The sequence below is a fragment of the Pelophylax lessonae genome (assembly GCF_965119305.1).
Source record: "Pelophylax lessonae genome assembly, chromosome: 3".
Taxonomy (NCBI): Eukaryota; Metazoa; Chordata; class Amphibia; order Anura; family Ranidae; genus Pelophylax; species Pelophylax lessonae.
The window spans coordinates 381,733,028-381,747,307 of NC_138770.1; the positions used below are offsets into that span (position 1 = coordinate 381,733,028).

The following is a 14,280-nucleotide window of genomic DNA, read 5'->3' on the forward strand; positions in this document are numbered from 1 at the left end:
GCTCCTTATCTCAGCTAAATAAATTGGCACCCATGAGAGATCAGCCATGATCCTCAGGACCTCGGCTTTTCTCCTTCATAAATGGACACCTAAGTTCACACTTGTATTATCTGAAATGGGATCCAGATCACTTTACATTGTGCGGTTAAGCAGATGCGATCAGGAGTTGCCAAATTCCTTTTCAATGGGACTAATAAGCCACCAGCACCAGCCAAACGATTGACTCGTGGTGGCGGCGCAGTCCCATTGACTTGAATTGACAGGCGGTGCCACCGGACACGTCACATTAAATCTGCTGCGATACAAAGCATTATGGACACTGCGTGTGAACAGCACTCTGCGGCTGGTCAGTAAAACCACAACTCAGCCTCCTGTTTATACCTCCCCCCTGGCCACCCATGTGAAAGAGGCCTAAGAAAAGCCTTTCCAAGCTGTGTGAGCTCAGAGGACTGTAATGATGAGGTGGAGCAGAGTGTGGTACCCAGTACAATAGGTCATGTTATGGGGCCTGAGCACAGCTCCTAGCTCTAGGAGAGAGGTGAGCAGGCTGTATAGGGAGGGCGTCAGTCAGTCAGGCCGGTCACTACTCACTAGTGAGAACTCTGCCAGAAATTCCCCGCCATCAAACCTCAACCGGTGTTCGCAGCGACACGTCTGAGTGGAACCCCGGACTGGTGACGTCACCCGAGCTTCTCACCGGTGCGCACAACACGGACGTTCCAGCTTCTGTACAGGAAGACAACCGGTGTGCAACCCCAATGCGCTTCCGACTGGGAACTAGTGACACCCGGAACCAAAGAATACAGGCGGGGGCGTGTGTGAGTGGGCTGCAGGGGAAGAGGAGAATGTTGATATGTTTGAGAGATATGTAGAGATGTTTCATAGTACTTTTATGTTTTCTGGGAAGAAAAGCGGATAGTATATTGCTGAGATAATCAGTTTAATATGTGCTCAATAAAGGGCTTGTATTATGCTTAACTCCCAAGGAGCGACGTATGGGTACGGTGATTTGTGCCAGGCGTTTGGCAAGTGGTTAAAGCGCTGCACGTTTTTTTTTTCCTTGCCTGCAAGGCAAAAGCATAATGTGCTATAAAGCATCACCTACTAGCACATTATGTGAAACTTATGTAAAAAAGTAGCCTTCTAGTGATGCAATGTCATCGCTGGGGACAGCTTTTATCTTCACCCGACTTTCTTCCAGGCTCGCGGACTCCGGCTCTGTTACTGGCCGGAGCTGCGATGACGCATGCACACGGTTTAATCCAGGACGCATATTAATTACACAGGTTCTGAGGCTGATATAATGCACATAAGGCACTAAGTGAGTTTAATTACCACCTTATCCACTTGCCGACCGTATACTGTATATATACGTCGACAGAGTGGCTCTCCCAGGCAAAACCACGTATCGGTACATCATTTGCCTAGGAGGAGCTAGGGGGTGAGCGCGCACCGCCGGCGGTGCGCTCCTGCCCCTGATCGTCAGCGGAAAAGCCGGCGCGTGTGTCGGGCGGCTCCGATTGCCGCCTGACATCGGCGGTCACTCCCCACTGAGAGAGAAGGACGGTCGGCTGATGTAAACACAACCGTCCGTCCTTTTCCCTGCAATGATCACAAAGCTCATGTGATCCTGCTAAGTAGAATCGCATGTCTCTGTAATCATTTCAGAAGCCCAACCCCCCCACAGTTAGAATCACTCCCCTAGGCTTACATTTAACCCCTTGATTATCAACAGTGTTAACCCCTTCCCGGCCAGTGTCATTATTACAGTAACAGTGCATATTTTTAGCTCTGATTACTGTAGTAATGTCACTGATACCGCCAAAAATGTCAGTTAGGGGTCTGATCTGTCTCAGTCCCGCAAAAAATTGCAGATCGCCGCCATTACTAGTAAAAAAAAAAAAACAATAAAAATGATATAAATCTTTCCCGTAGTTAGTAGGCGCAATAACGTTTGTGCAAACCAATCAAAATACGCTTATTGCGATTTTTTTTAACGAAAATATGTAGCAGAACACAAATTGGCCTAAAATGTTAAAAAATTTTGATATTTAATTTTTTTTGGGAATGTCCTATAGCAGAATGTGAAAAATATTGTTTTTTTTTTCAAAATTGTCGCTCTTTTTTTGTTTATAGCGCAAAAAATAAAACTCACACAGGTGATCAAAACCACCAAAAGAAAGCTCTATCTGCGGGGAAAAAAGGACTTCAATTTCGTTTGGGTACAGCATCTCACGACCGCGCAATTGTCCGTTAAATTCATGCAGTGCCGAATCGCAAAATAGGGCCTGGTCTTTGAGCAGCCAAATCTTCCGGGGCTAAAGTGGTTAACTGACAATTGCGTGGTCATGCTGTACCCAAATAAAAATCTTTGTCCTTTTTTTCCCACAAATAGAGCTTTCTTTTGGTGGTATCTGATCACTTCTGCGTTTTTTTGTTTTTTTTTCACTATAAACAAAAAAAAGACCAAAAATTTGAAAAAATAACTGTATTTTATACTTCTATAAAACACATCCAATAAACACATTTAAAAAATAAAATGTCTTCATAAATTTAGGCCAAAATTTTTTCTGCTACATTGTTTTGGTAAAAAAAAAGAAATAAATCCCAATAAGCATATATTGATTGGATTGCACAAAAGATTTAGCGTCTACAAACTATGGGATATATACTGGAATTTATTATTTATTTATTTATTTTACTAGTTATGGTGACGATCAGTGACTTATAGCAATTTTGTGGCTGACACTAACTGACACTTTGTGGGTAACGGTGACACAAATACAGTGATCAGTGCTAACTATAGTCACTATCACTGTACTAATGACACTGGCTGGGAAGGGGTTAACCGTTAAGGGCAATCAAAGGGTTAAATGTGTACTTTGTGTAGTGCTTTCACTAGGGGAGGAGGGGGGGGGATTCCTCCAGCCATCTCATTTGTGTGGGAAATCCACCGGCTGAACAAAAACAAAATTACTAATCTATAGGCACTTTAAGTAAAGGAATACAGTTTACAAATTAAAGGAGAAGTGTGGGAATGCAAAAATCAAACATACATACTCACCTGTATGCAAGCAATGCGGGGGAATGGAGTTCCGACACCTCCAGCACTGAAAGCATGTAATGGCAAAGGGTGCTGAGTTGTTCTGGAGGGTCTATTGATGCTGGCTGCTGGGGGATCTATTGTTGCTGGGGGGTTAATTGTTGCTGGGAGGGATTTACCGATAAGAGAGGGATCTATTGTTGTTGGCTGCTGGAGGGTCTATTGATGCTGGCTGCTATTTGATCTATTGTTGCAGATGGGAATCTACTAATGCTGGGGTGGATCTATTGTTCCCAAAGGGTGCTGAGTTGTTCTGGAGAGTCTATTGATGCTGGCTGCTGGGGATATATTGTTGCTGGGGGGTTAATTGTTGCTGGGAGGGATTTACCGATAAGAGAGGGATCTATTGTTGTTGGCTGCTGGAGGGTCTATTGATGCTGGCTGCCATTAGATCTATTGTTGCAGATGGGAATCTACTAATGCTGGGGTGGCTCTATTGTTCCCAAAGGGTGCTGAGTTGTTCTGGAGGGTCTATTGATGCTGGCTCCTGGGGATCTATTGTTGCTGGGGGTTAATTGTTGCTGGGAGGGATTTACCGATAAGAGAGAGATCTATTGTTGTTGGCTGCTGGAGGGTCTATTGATGCTGGCTGCTATTAGATCTATTGTTGCAGATGGGAATCTACTAATGCTGGGGTGGATCTATTGTTCCCAAAGGGTGCTGAGTTGTTCTGGAGGGTCTATTGATGCTGGCTGCTGGGGGATCTATTGTTGCTGGGGGGTTAATTGTTGCTGGGAGGGATTTACCGATAAGAGAGGGATCTATTGTTGTTGGCTGCTGGAGGGTCTATTGGTGTTGGCTGCTGGGGGATCTATTGTTGCTGGGGGGTTAATTGTTGCTGGGAGGGATTTACCGATAAGAGAGGGATCTATTGTTGTTGGCTGCTGGAGGGTCTATTGGTGTTGGCTGCTATTAGATCTATTGTTGCAGATGGGAATGTACTAATGCTGGGGTGGATCTATTGTTCCCTGGGGGATACTTTGTTGTGGGGGGTCTATTATTGCTGGGGGGGAGGAATGTTGAAAGAGGGGGGTATTGTTGCTGGCTGCAGGGGATATATTTTACATCCTATCATTAACAAATTCCATACAAATTACTTAGCACCTTAAAATTGTACAATCCAAGGTTTTACTGTACTTGGTTTTGTATTCTCTAAAAGGTGTGGTACTAGGAGGTGGATAAGGGAAAGAATCAAGGGATGGTGCTCAGAGGTGGGTAGTGGGTCGAGAAAAGGGGTGACTTGAAAGGGGGGAGTTCCTGCACCTCTTCTCTGTGAAAAAAAGCTCTGCCTGTATGGCTGCAACATTCCCTCTTTGGTTCTAAGCCCAAGAACTGAGTGATCATGTGACTGCTTGTCTCTTAGTTCTCGGTCCACTTGGAGCTAAGAGTGGTGACTGTCAGTAAGCGATCACTGTAGCACCAGGCTGGGAGGGGGACGCTAACAGGCTGAACCAGCTGACGGTCAGGCATCTGGATGGATCTCGACATTATTCTCAGGATCCTTCCGGAGCTTGGAGTGGCTCTGTGACGTCAGCCACTACTGTCGGCTTATTCTGGGTCATAGGGAACATAAGTAAGTGTACTCCTGTGACTCAGAAGTGAAGTATGGCCAGAAAAACTTTGGTCCTACTTCTCTTTTAAATCCTAACCCCAGCCCCTCCCCCAGTCCTCCACCCTGCACCTACCTTTAAAGCAGGGGCCTCCAAACGCTTCAGGTCATCGACTCCTTCATTAAAGGGGACCCTCACTCTGCCACACACTTTTCATCATTCTACTACTGCGCCCATCCTCTTTCACAGATAGAAATATATTATATTTATTTATTTAGTTTTTAGTTTAACCACTTTACCACCGGAGGATTTTGCTGTCTTACGTCTGGGCCACTTTTTGCGATTCGGCACTGTGCGACTTTAACTGACAATTGCGCGGTCGTGCAATGCCGTACCCAAATGAAATTGACGTCTTTTTTTCCCCACAAACAGAGCTTTCTTTTGGTGGTATTTGATCACCTGTACGATTTTTACTTTTTGCGCTATAAACAAAAACAGAGCGTAAATTTTGAAAAAATAACAATATTTTTCACATTTTTTTATATGAAATTCCCCCTAAAAAAATGTAAAAAAATCAAAATTTTTTTACATTTTTGGCCAATTTGTTTTCTGCTACCTATGTTTGGTGAAAAAAAATCGCAATAAGCGTATTTTGATTGGTTTGCGCAAAAGTTATTGCGTTTACTAACTAAGGGAAAGATTTATGTAATTTTTGGTGTTTTTTTTTTTTTAACGAGTAATGGCGGCGATCTGCAATTTTTTTTTTGCGGGACTGCGACATTGCGGCGGACAGATCGGACCCCTGACTGACATTTTTGACACTTTTGGGGGTACCAGTGACATTACTACAGTAATCAGTGCTATAAATATGCACTGTTACTGTAAAAATGACACTGGCAGGGAAGGGGTTAATTTTATTGGAGAGGGAGGGGTTAATGTATGCCTGGTGCTTACTGACATGTGTGGGGGGAGGTGACTATGTGACACAAGGACAGATCGCAGGTTCAGCTATGCTAGCTATGCAAGCGGGCGGACCTCCACACTCGATTCCCTGACGATCGGGGAAGAGCAGCTGCGGTCGCCGCCGCTCCTCCCCTGGCCCCACTCCCGCTGTGACTGTATACAGCAGGAGCGAGCCTCCGGCGGCGCGCGCGCCGCCTAGAAGGGGGAGTGTCTGCCGACGTAGGTCTACATCATCAGACCTACAAAAGCCACTTTGCCGCAGTACAGCTCTAGTGAGCAGACGGCAAGTGGTTAAAGCAGAACTAAACTCACCTATCCTTTACAGTCAAGAAAGCTGCCATCTTAGCCTCTGTTTGATCTGCAGTTGCCATGGTATTGCACATGTGATCAGCTATGACACCAGCCATTTGAAGCCTTGACAGTTTTGTTGATAGCACAAGCAACTGCCATAGTTATCATTCAGGGCATCCAGTTATTTGAGCTGTTTTAGGAAACAATTCAATGGGTTTAGTTCAATTTTAATACCTTATTGGGGAATCTTTTCCACACTTCTGGAGTTCTTGCCTTAGTAAAAATACCACATGCATCATGCATTCCAGGAGGTCTCGAGGTACTCCATAGTGCTTGCACCACAGTGCATCATCAGGGGGCCAGCTGTCTCTTCTGGGTTCTTGCAGCTGACCCTCAGATGTAATATTTACACAGGATTTACAGGGGCCCCTCCAGATCTGCGAAGTGAATTGGGCCCCATGATCGGACGGGTAGCACTGCCCCCTTGAGGGTTGCTGGTTTTACACACTTTTGGATTCCCCTGGGTTACCCGTAGCAACTGCTTGCAGAAATCTTAGCACTTTACTTTCTTGGCTCAGTCAATAAACAGTCAAGGGGTTTTTGTTTTATGGTTTTATTTCATATCGGGATGGGAGAAGGGATGAGTGGAATACTCCAACAATCAAACTATTGACAATGCTGAGGACATCTGATTGAGAATGCGTCAAGGCCGCTGCTTCATCCTGCCACTCGATGAATCTGAGGTAAATGTTCCTTTAGGTATTTCTCTTCAGGGCACACACATTTCCTTTCCTTAGCTGACACCCATCCATTGACTACACTACCCTGAAGTGGCCCGCTTGCTGGGCAGGCCCTTAGGCAGGATCCTCTGTACTCCCGATACTGCTTTCCAGGTGCTCGCAATGCCTCAACTCCTCCAGTTAGCTTCTCCTGGACCTCTGGGTTCAGCTCCACACTTCTGGCTCACCAGGCCAACTGCCTGTGACCACACACCAGCTACTTCAGAAGAGGAGGCAGCCGCCACCCTCCTTCCGGGACTCTGTTTCAGCCAAAGACCTTAAGCACATGTGCCCCTGGCTTTATATACTACACCCCACAATGCACTGAGACCGAAGTCTGTGCCAATCCCTGGGCCTGCAACAAAGCCTGTGTCCTCATTGGCCAGGTTTCCTCCAATGTGGAATGTTACTCCCCATTGGGCACAGTGGGGACACTCCCTCAGACCATATGAATCACACACTGGGCACATTGAGCAGACCTAACTCACAGATCCTGCTCCCTGTTAAGCAGAGTGCAATATATAATTTACCTACTGCTCCTCTGATAGGCAGACAGAGCCAAAAACTATACTCACTCTCTAGCACCTACCTAGGAGGGTGCTACAGACGCAAAGTAAGTGGGCATACCATCAAGTTTGAAATTCTCCTGAATAAAGACCAGCACCAAGACAGCTTCTGAAGGCAGTGACAGGAAAGGTACAAAATGTGTCATCTTGAAGAATTGGTCTACGACCACCCAGATCACAGTACAGCCTGAGAGAGAGGCAGGTCAGTAATATAGTCCATAACATTGTGGCACCAGGGATCTTAGGGATCAGGGTTGAACATTCAGTATGGGTACAGATTGAAAATACTTTCACGTACTCCTTCAAACCCTTATGGAGTCCCAGGCACCAGTAGTGGCAGGAGAGAAAGGCAAAGGTTCTGTGGGACCCAGAATGGCCTGAAAACTTTCAATTTGATGCATACGTAAATCTATGAGTACAAAAGTCTTGCCCAAAGAGATGGCAGGTTCTTGGATGGAAGTCCAAGCCAAGTCGGTGGGATGATAAGCTCTGGCTCAGCAGCTCTTTCAGAAACCTGCTGATCAAAAAAACAGAGAATAACATCCACACAGGTTTGAAAGTAATGACAAAATCAAACCAGGAAAAGAATAGGGACCAGCAGGCTTGTTTGCCATGGATATGAGTTCTTCCATTTCTGCAATCTTGTTGATTCGTATGAACCATTCTTGAAAGGATGGAATCTGTGTCAGCCCCCGGTGGACTGGGATGCACATTTTGGTCGCATTTACCACATGCATTGCAAGTAATTTAAGGTAATTCCAGGGGAGGGTGGCAGAGTGGTGGAGAAGGAATTGTGCCAGAGTCAACTCAAGATTATGAATGGAGTAGTTGGGCAGAAAGAACCATCATAGTTGAGCTCTCTCTTGATGAGAACTTGTGACAGCCACTTAGTTGTACTAACCCCTGCCCAGAAAATATTATGGAAGGGGGGCGGCATGGACAGAGGAGGATTTCAACTAAAAGAAGAGACATCAGCACAAGGGACACATCCCACTGACTGTAGGTTATTCCCCCTTGTGCTGACTTTTGTGGGTTTTTTTTTTTTTTTGACTGCTTGTAGGCTTTGAACACATTATGGGGATCACACATGACAGCTGGGTGAAGGCATTCACACAGCAAACTTTTTTAAATTGGTCCCTAAGTGTATATCTGAAGTAAAAGTTGAACTCCAGGCAGATTGAAGAAGACCAGCATGTATAAAGCATTTATTTTAAACAACAGCTTGCATATTAACCTGAAACTTTCTTAATGCTGCTGTCCTTTAGCCGCACTCAGATAGGGTAAGAAGGGGCAGCAACTTGAGACAAATATGCTCTGCTATAGTGTGCTGAGCTGTTAATCTAATATTCTATGTTTATTGCTGCAGGAGAGTGCAATGCAATGACCTCAATAGTGTGGCAATGTCCAGTAACCAGCCTAAGGAGGGGTCAGCGATCAAGCAACATAGATAAAAGAGATAAGGTGGTTGACTTACTAAAACTGGAGAGTGCAAAATCTGGTGCAGCTCTGCAGAGAAACCAACCAGCTTCTAACTTCAGCTTGTTAAAAAAAAAAAAAAAAACTGGAAGCTGATTGGTTTCTATGCAGAGCTGCATCAGATTTTTCACTCTCCAGTTTTAGTAAATCCACCACAAGGTGTCAAGGTTGCAGTATGTCCCTGATCCCTAATACTCAGCAATTCTTACTTGCAGCCAGGGCCGCCATCAGGGGGGTACAGCCAGTACTCCTGTATGGGGCCCGGGCACATAGGGGGGCCCCGGACAGCAGGAGGATTGGTGGGGAGAGGGATCAATGACAGAGCAATGTCTCTCCCTCCACCGGCTGAAAGCAAGTTTATCTTCGTCTCGCCGGCTTTTAGCTGTTTGTCCCCGCCCCCACCCCCTGGGAGGAGGTGCGCTGTGTGGTGCTCTGTGGGCTCTCCCCTCCTGTCTCAACAACACTCGTCCATGCAGTATAAGAGACAGGATCACTCTTACATTGCATCGCACTGTACACACACACACAGTTTGATTACCGCCCCCTACCTCCTCCATGGGCTGCTCATCTCCCGACAGCAGGAAATGTGGGTAGGGGGCGGTAATCAAACTGTGTTTGAGTATACAGTCTGATGCAATGTAAGAGCGATCCTGTCTCTTATGCTGTATGTTGTTCAGATAGGAGGGGAAAGCACAACACAGTGCACCCCCTCCTGGCTTAGTAGTGGTTTCTGCCTGTCGGTTTGGGGGGGCTTACAGAAATAATAATGGGAAAATAATTTATGCCTGGGATGTTTGAGGGATTGGCAGCTCCCTTTGCTAGAAAGTGTATTGGGGATTTGGTAGAAGGAGGAATGGGGGGGGGGGTATGTGCTTGTAGGAGGGTTTGGGGGATTTGAGCCAGAAGGGGGGATTGGGGGTAAAGTTTGTGCTAGGAGCAGGGCTGGGGGATTTGTGCTAGGAGGGGGGAATTTGTGCTGGGGGGATGGGGTTGTGAATTTGTGGAGGGATTTGGGGGGTTGTGCTGGGAGGGATGATTGGGAGGGATTTGTGCTTGGAAGAGAGATGGGGGGGGGGGGGATAGTATCATTTTGATATTTCCGCCGGAATTGGGTGGGGGGGGGGGGCCTGTACAGGTAGGCTGTATGGGACCCTTTGATTTCTAGCAGCAGCCCTACTTGCAGCAATTCCTCTGTCACAGCCAGTGTTGGGACAAGATCATCCAGTGCCCAGGGCAAATATGCCAAATTGTGCCCCACCCCCCTTTATTATGTGGGAGCTTATGAGGAGGAGGGGGAGGGTGAACACAGCCCACACCTCCTCCCGGCTCTATCCTCCTCTCCTTGCTGCTTCCAGCGCTTGGCTAACAGAAGTAATGATGCCTCTGTCTCTGCTACTGTCAGCCTTATAGTAGAAGGAACTTGTGGCACCCCCATCCCTACAATACCACTACGCCCAGTGCGGCTGTCCCTTTTGCCCACCCCTTGTCCCGACCCTGGTCGCAGCCAGCACCAAAATACCCAGTGTTGGCAGATGTTGGATGCTCACTCCTTTGGTTATGTAACAATGCCAGGGTCTAGGTCTACGTACTGTCACATGGGAGAAGGTCTCATTTTCTCTCACACCCAGAAGCACTGGATATTTTCACAGGCTGAGATGGTGAAAATATAGTAGATAAAGTGCTGGCAAGGTGAGTATTAGTGGGTTTGGAGGGGGGAATTTTGCAAAGACATGAGGTTACAATGGGGGTTGATTTACTAAAACTGGAGAGTGCAAAATCTGGTAGAAACCAATCAGCTACAAGGTTTTTTTTTTTTTTTTTTTGTCAAAGCTCGATTGAACAAGATGAAGTTAGAAGCTGATTGGCTACCATGCACAGCTGCACCAGATTTTGCACTCTCCAGTTTTAGTAAATTAAAGTGGGAGTAAACTCCCATGCATGATTTTTATCTATAGGTAAGCCTATATTAAGGCTTACCTATAGGTACTGTAAATATCTCCTAAACGTGCACTGTTTAGGAGATATTTACTGTACATGCAACCAGTGATGTCCCCAGCAGGTGCGCTCTGGAGAAACTGCCCCCCAGACTGTTCCTTCAGAGTCCTGTGCTGTAAATGGCGGCTTCCACCTACATGTGTGTGAGTGACGTGATTGCGGCTCTGCCCACTCACACAGCCAGGGTCGGCAAACCCGCAAGGAAGACCAGTTGAATATGGAAGTGCCTTCAGCAGTGACAGCGGGCTGCTGGAATGGCTTTGTTTTCAGGCAAGTTTCACATAATGTGATAGTATGCGATGCATACTAGCACACTATAACTTTGCCTTACAGGTTTAGAAAAAAAAAAAACAACTAGCGATTTACTACCGCTTTAATCCCATACTCTCTTTAACCTCCTTAGCCGTATTCCCGAGTGTGGCTCGGGGTTAACTTTCAGTACCAAAAACAGTAACACCGAGCCACACTCGGGATTACCCCGCAATGGTACTCACCTTCCCTGCGCTCCCCCGCCGTCCTCCCTGCTGTCCTCACACTCTCTCCCCGCTCTGTGCACGGTTGATTGCCGGCACTTGACTTCCGGTTCCCTCCCTGCGAGCATTGCGACACGGGGGGGGGGGGGGGGACCGGCGGCAAATTCAAAAGTGTAAATACACAAATGACATGATACAAAGTTGTGATCCTAACGGATTACACAGTATCATGCCATTTCAGCACAAGATTGCACCTGGTGACTTTTCCAGTGCCCTGCCTGTGCTTTTCCAGTGCTTTGTGCCTGGAAAACTTTGAATGACCATGGCGTCCAAAAATAGTTATTTTTACGCAAAAGCACTTTTAGATGAACTGGAAAACAGCGACAGCTAAAAGCGCTTTTGCACAAAAAGAACGCTTTCTGGACGCCATGGACGTTCTCAAATTTCCAGGCACAAAGAACTGGAAAAGCACAGGCAGGGCACTGGAAAAGTCACTAGGTGCAATCCTGTGGTGAAATGGCATGATACAGTGCAATCCGTTAGGATCATAACTTTGTATCATGTCATTTAGTGTATTTACATTTTTTAAATTGCCGCCGGTTTCACCCCCCTGCGTCGCAAAGCTTGCAGGTAGGGGAACCGGAAGACAGGTGCCGGCATTGGCTGGGAGGAGAGCGGGAGGACAGCTGAGGATTGCAGGGGAAGGTGAGTTTTTAAATATAAAATAACAGATTTCCATGCAAAAAAATGTACTACTTTTAGCACAGAAATCTGGACATAATCAGACCGCCAGGGAGGTTATCTAAAGAGGAAGAAAATGTGGGTGCTTAAAAATGTTTCAACTCTTTTGGAAGGTGAGACTGGTCACATACATATGTTTTTACTGTGTATTTACCTATTTTGGTCGAGTTCTGCTCTAATTGTTGTTACATTGATTACGAAACAGCATTGTGTACTGTAAAATACATAACCATCTTGTTTTCACCATAGTCCCCCTTTGAACATTCTCACTTGCTTTGCCTTTGATAATACATTGTAAGACCTGATAATGTTCAGCTGTTTTCTAGTACAATGGTTTCTGACATAGCACATTGATTTTAATCACGTCAGGTACATTATAAGCACTCCCAACAGACACAGCAGATTCTACCCTTCGTACTAGAGCATATGCTTCAGTAACTGTTTAACAATTAATTCTGCTACAGGAATTTCTCTGCATGGATACAGATGTTCATACACATAAACAAGTGGCTATTTCTTTTAAAGAGAAAATCACCCCAATTATAATTTGCCAAGAAAATGTGCTATTCATTTTGTACAACACAAAATTAAGGGGCACCATAAATAGACATTATTCCTAACCTTTTGAATGTAACAATTTTATGGCATAAATCATAAAATCGGACAAAACCATAAAATCAGACAGACAAACAGTATGTCGTATGGTAAGTAATTTTATATATTGTTTCAGTATTGTTTCAGTGACTGAGAAGATCACCATCTTTACAAAATCACTTCCAAAGTCAAATACTGGAATTACAAGAATAACAATACACTGACGGATTTCTGTTCTTGATAACATTATTTATCTTACCCATATCCATATACTTTCTGCCATGTCATTGGGTTCAATATTTCTCCACTCTACAGTTTACAACCATAGTCACTTAAAGTGTATTTAAACTTTTATTTTTAAAATCAATAATAACGTGGTCTTCCAAATCAACTATTCTTTTTATCTCCTGATTCTTACAATTACAGGCATTATTGTACTTTCCTGACTTAGGAATCACTGTCTAAGCAGCTTCCCAATCAAGAACTGCATTGCTACCCTTGGAATGGGTGCTCTCACTTTCTAACACAAGCTAAGGTGCCAATAAACAGAGCATTGGCTTTTTAGATGTAGTGTGGCATGCCAAAGGGATGATCCTCTCCTTTGCTACTGTCCACACCCCCTGTTGTTGGATGTATTGCCCACATATTACCTGTCAGGGCCTGGACATGCACATGGGACCTCTGCTTTGTCTGGCAATGACTCTTCTTGCTGAGCTACCTGAGATGTTGGACAGCACGCTCTCTGATCCATTGGACAACCCTGCCTTGTGCCTTGACTTCTGCTGAACCTTGAACTCTTTGCTCTACCCGAGAACTTCTGATTTAAGCCATGTCTCTGCACTTTCTACTTGCCAGATTGATGTGCTCTCTTCAGCCAGTATCTCGCTCTTGTCTTCCATTCTGCTGTCCATATTTTGCTACCACTTGTTATTGACCCTTGGCTTGTTCCTAGACTATGCTTCTGCCTGATCCCAATCTGCAACTAATCATTACTAATGATTGGCTTGTTTACTGACTATGCTTCTGTTTGATCCTTACCTGTTTATCCGCTACTGGACCCCAGCTTGCTCACCTCCTTTTGGGGTGATCCTGAGGACCGCGACCTGGTACTAACACGCAGGAAAATCCATCTCCACCATCAGGAGCTCTGATGAACACCGGTTAGTACTTAGACTCTGTTCCTCAGATGAGCTCATGTCATTCTCCAGGGTGACTGGCTGTGTACCTATCCTGCTTGTCAGTGGTAGTCCCACTACTGCTATATTAACTGGCCTTCAAACCCTTATCGTGACATTATCAGTTAGCATGTGGAGCATGTTTTTGCAGTATGCACAATCTTTTTTATAATTTTCAAAATTACCAAACAAAAGCACAACACACTTGGATAATCCATTCAAATGTATGTTGTTTGGTTATGATTTTTTGTACTTTCTGTGAATTTGCAATGCTAAAACCATTGAAAAAGGTTAAAAAGAAATTGCCAAACAAAACAACTATTGATTTATTATGTTTGAATATTGCCTTAAAGTGGTTTTTAAGCCATGGATTCTAGGCATTATGGTGAAAACCCTTCTGTTGAAGAGGTTCTCACCCAGCCCCCCCCCCATCCTTATACTTACCTGAGCCCGATCTTGATTCAGTTCTGTGCAGCTTTCCTGACACTCCAAATTGATAGCAGTGGGAGGCATTGGCTCTTGTTTCTGTCATTCAAATTCTATGATGAGGGAGCTGGGGGGCGGGGCCGAGCCT

General features: G+C 45.3%; 1 protein-coding gene across 1 annotated transcript in view; it reads right to left on the minus strand.

The window, feature by feature from the left end:
• CCNC (cyclin C) overlaps nucleotides 1-695 on the minus strand; it is a 47,267-nt gene extending 46,572 nt beyond the window's left edge. The window contains exon 1 of the mRNA XM_082250248.1: nucleotides 592-695. Within this exon, the coding sequence (XP_082106374.1) occupies nucleotides 592-623 (32 nt within the window). The 5' untranslated portion in view covers nucleotides 624-695. The remainder of the gene's footprint in view (nucleotides 1-591) is intronic.
• Nucleotides 696-14,280: the final 13,585 nt, after the last annotated feature.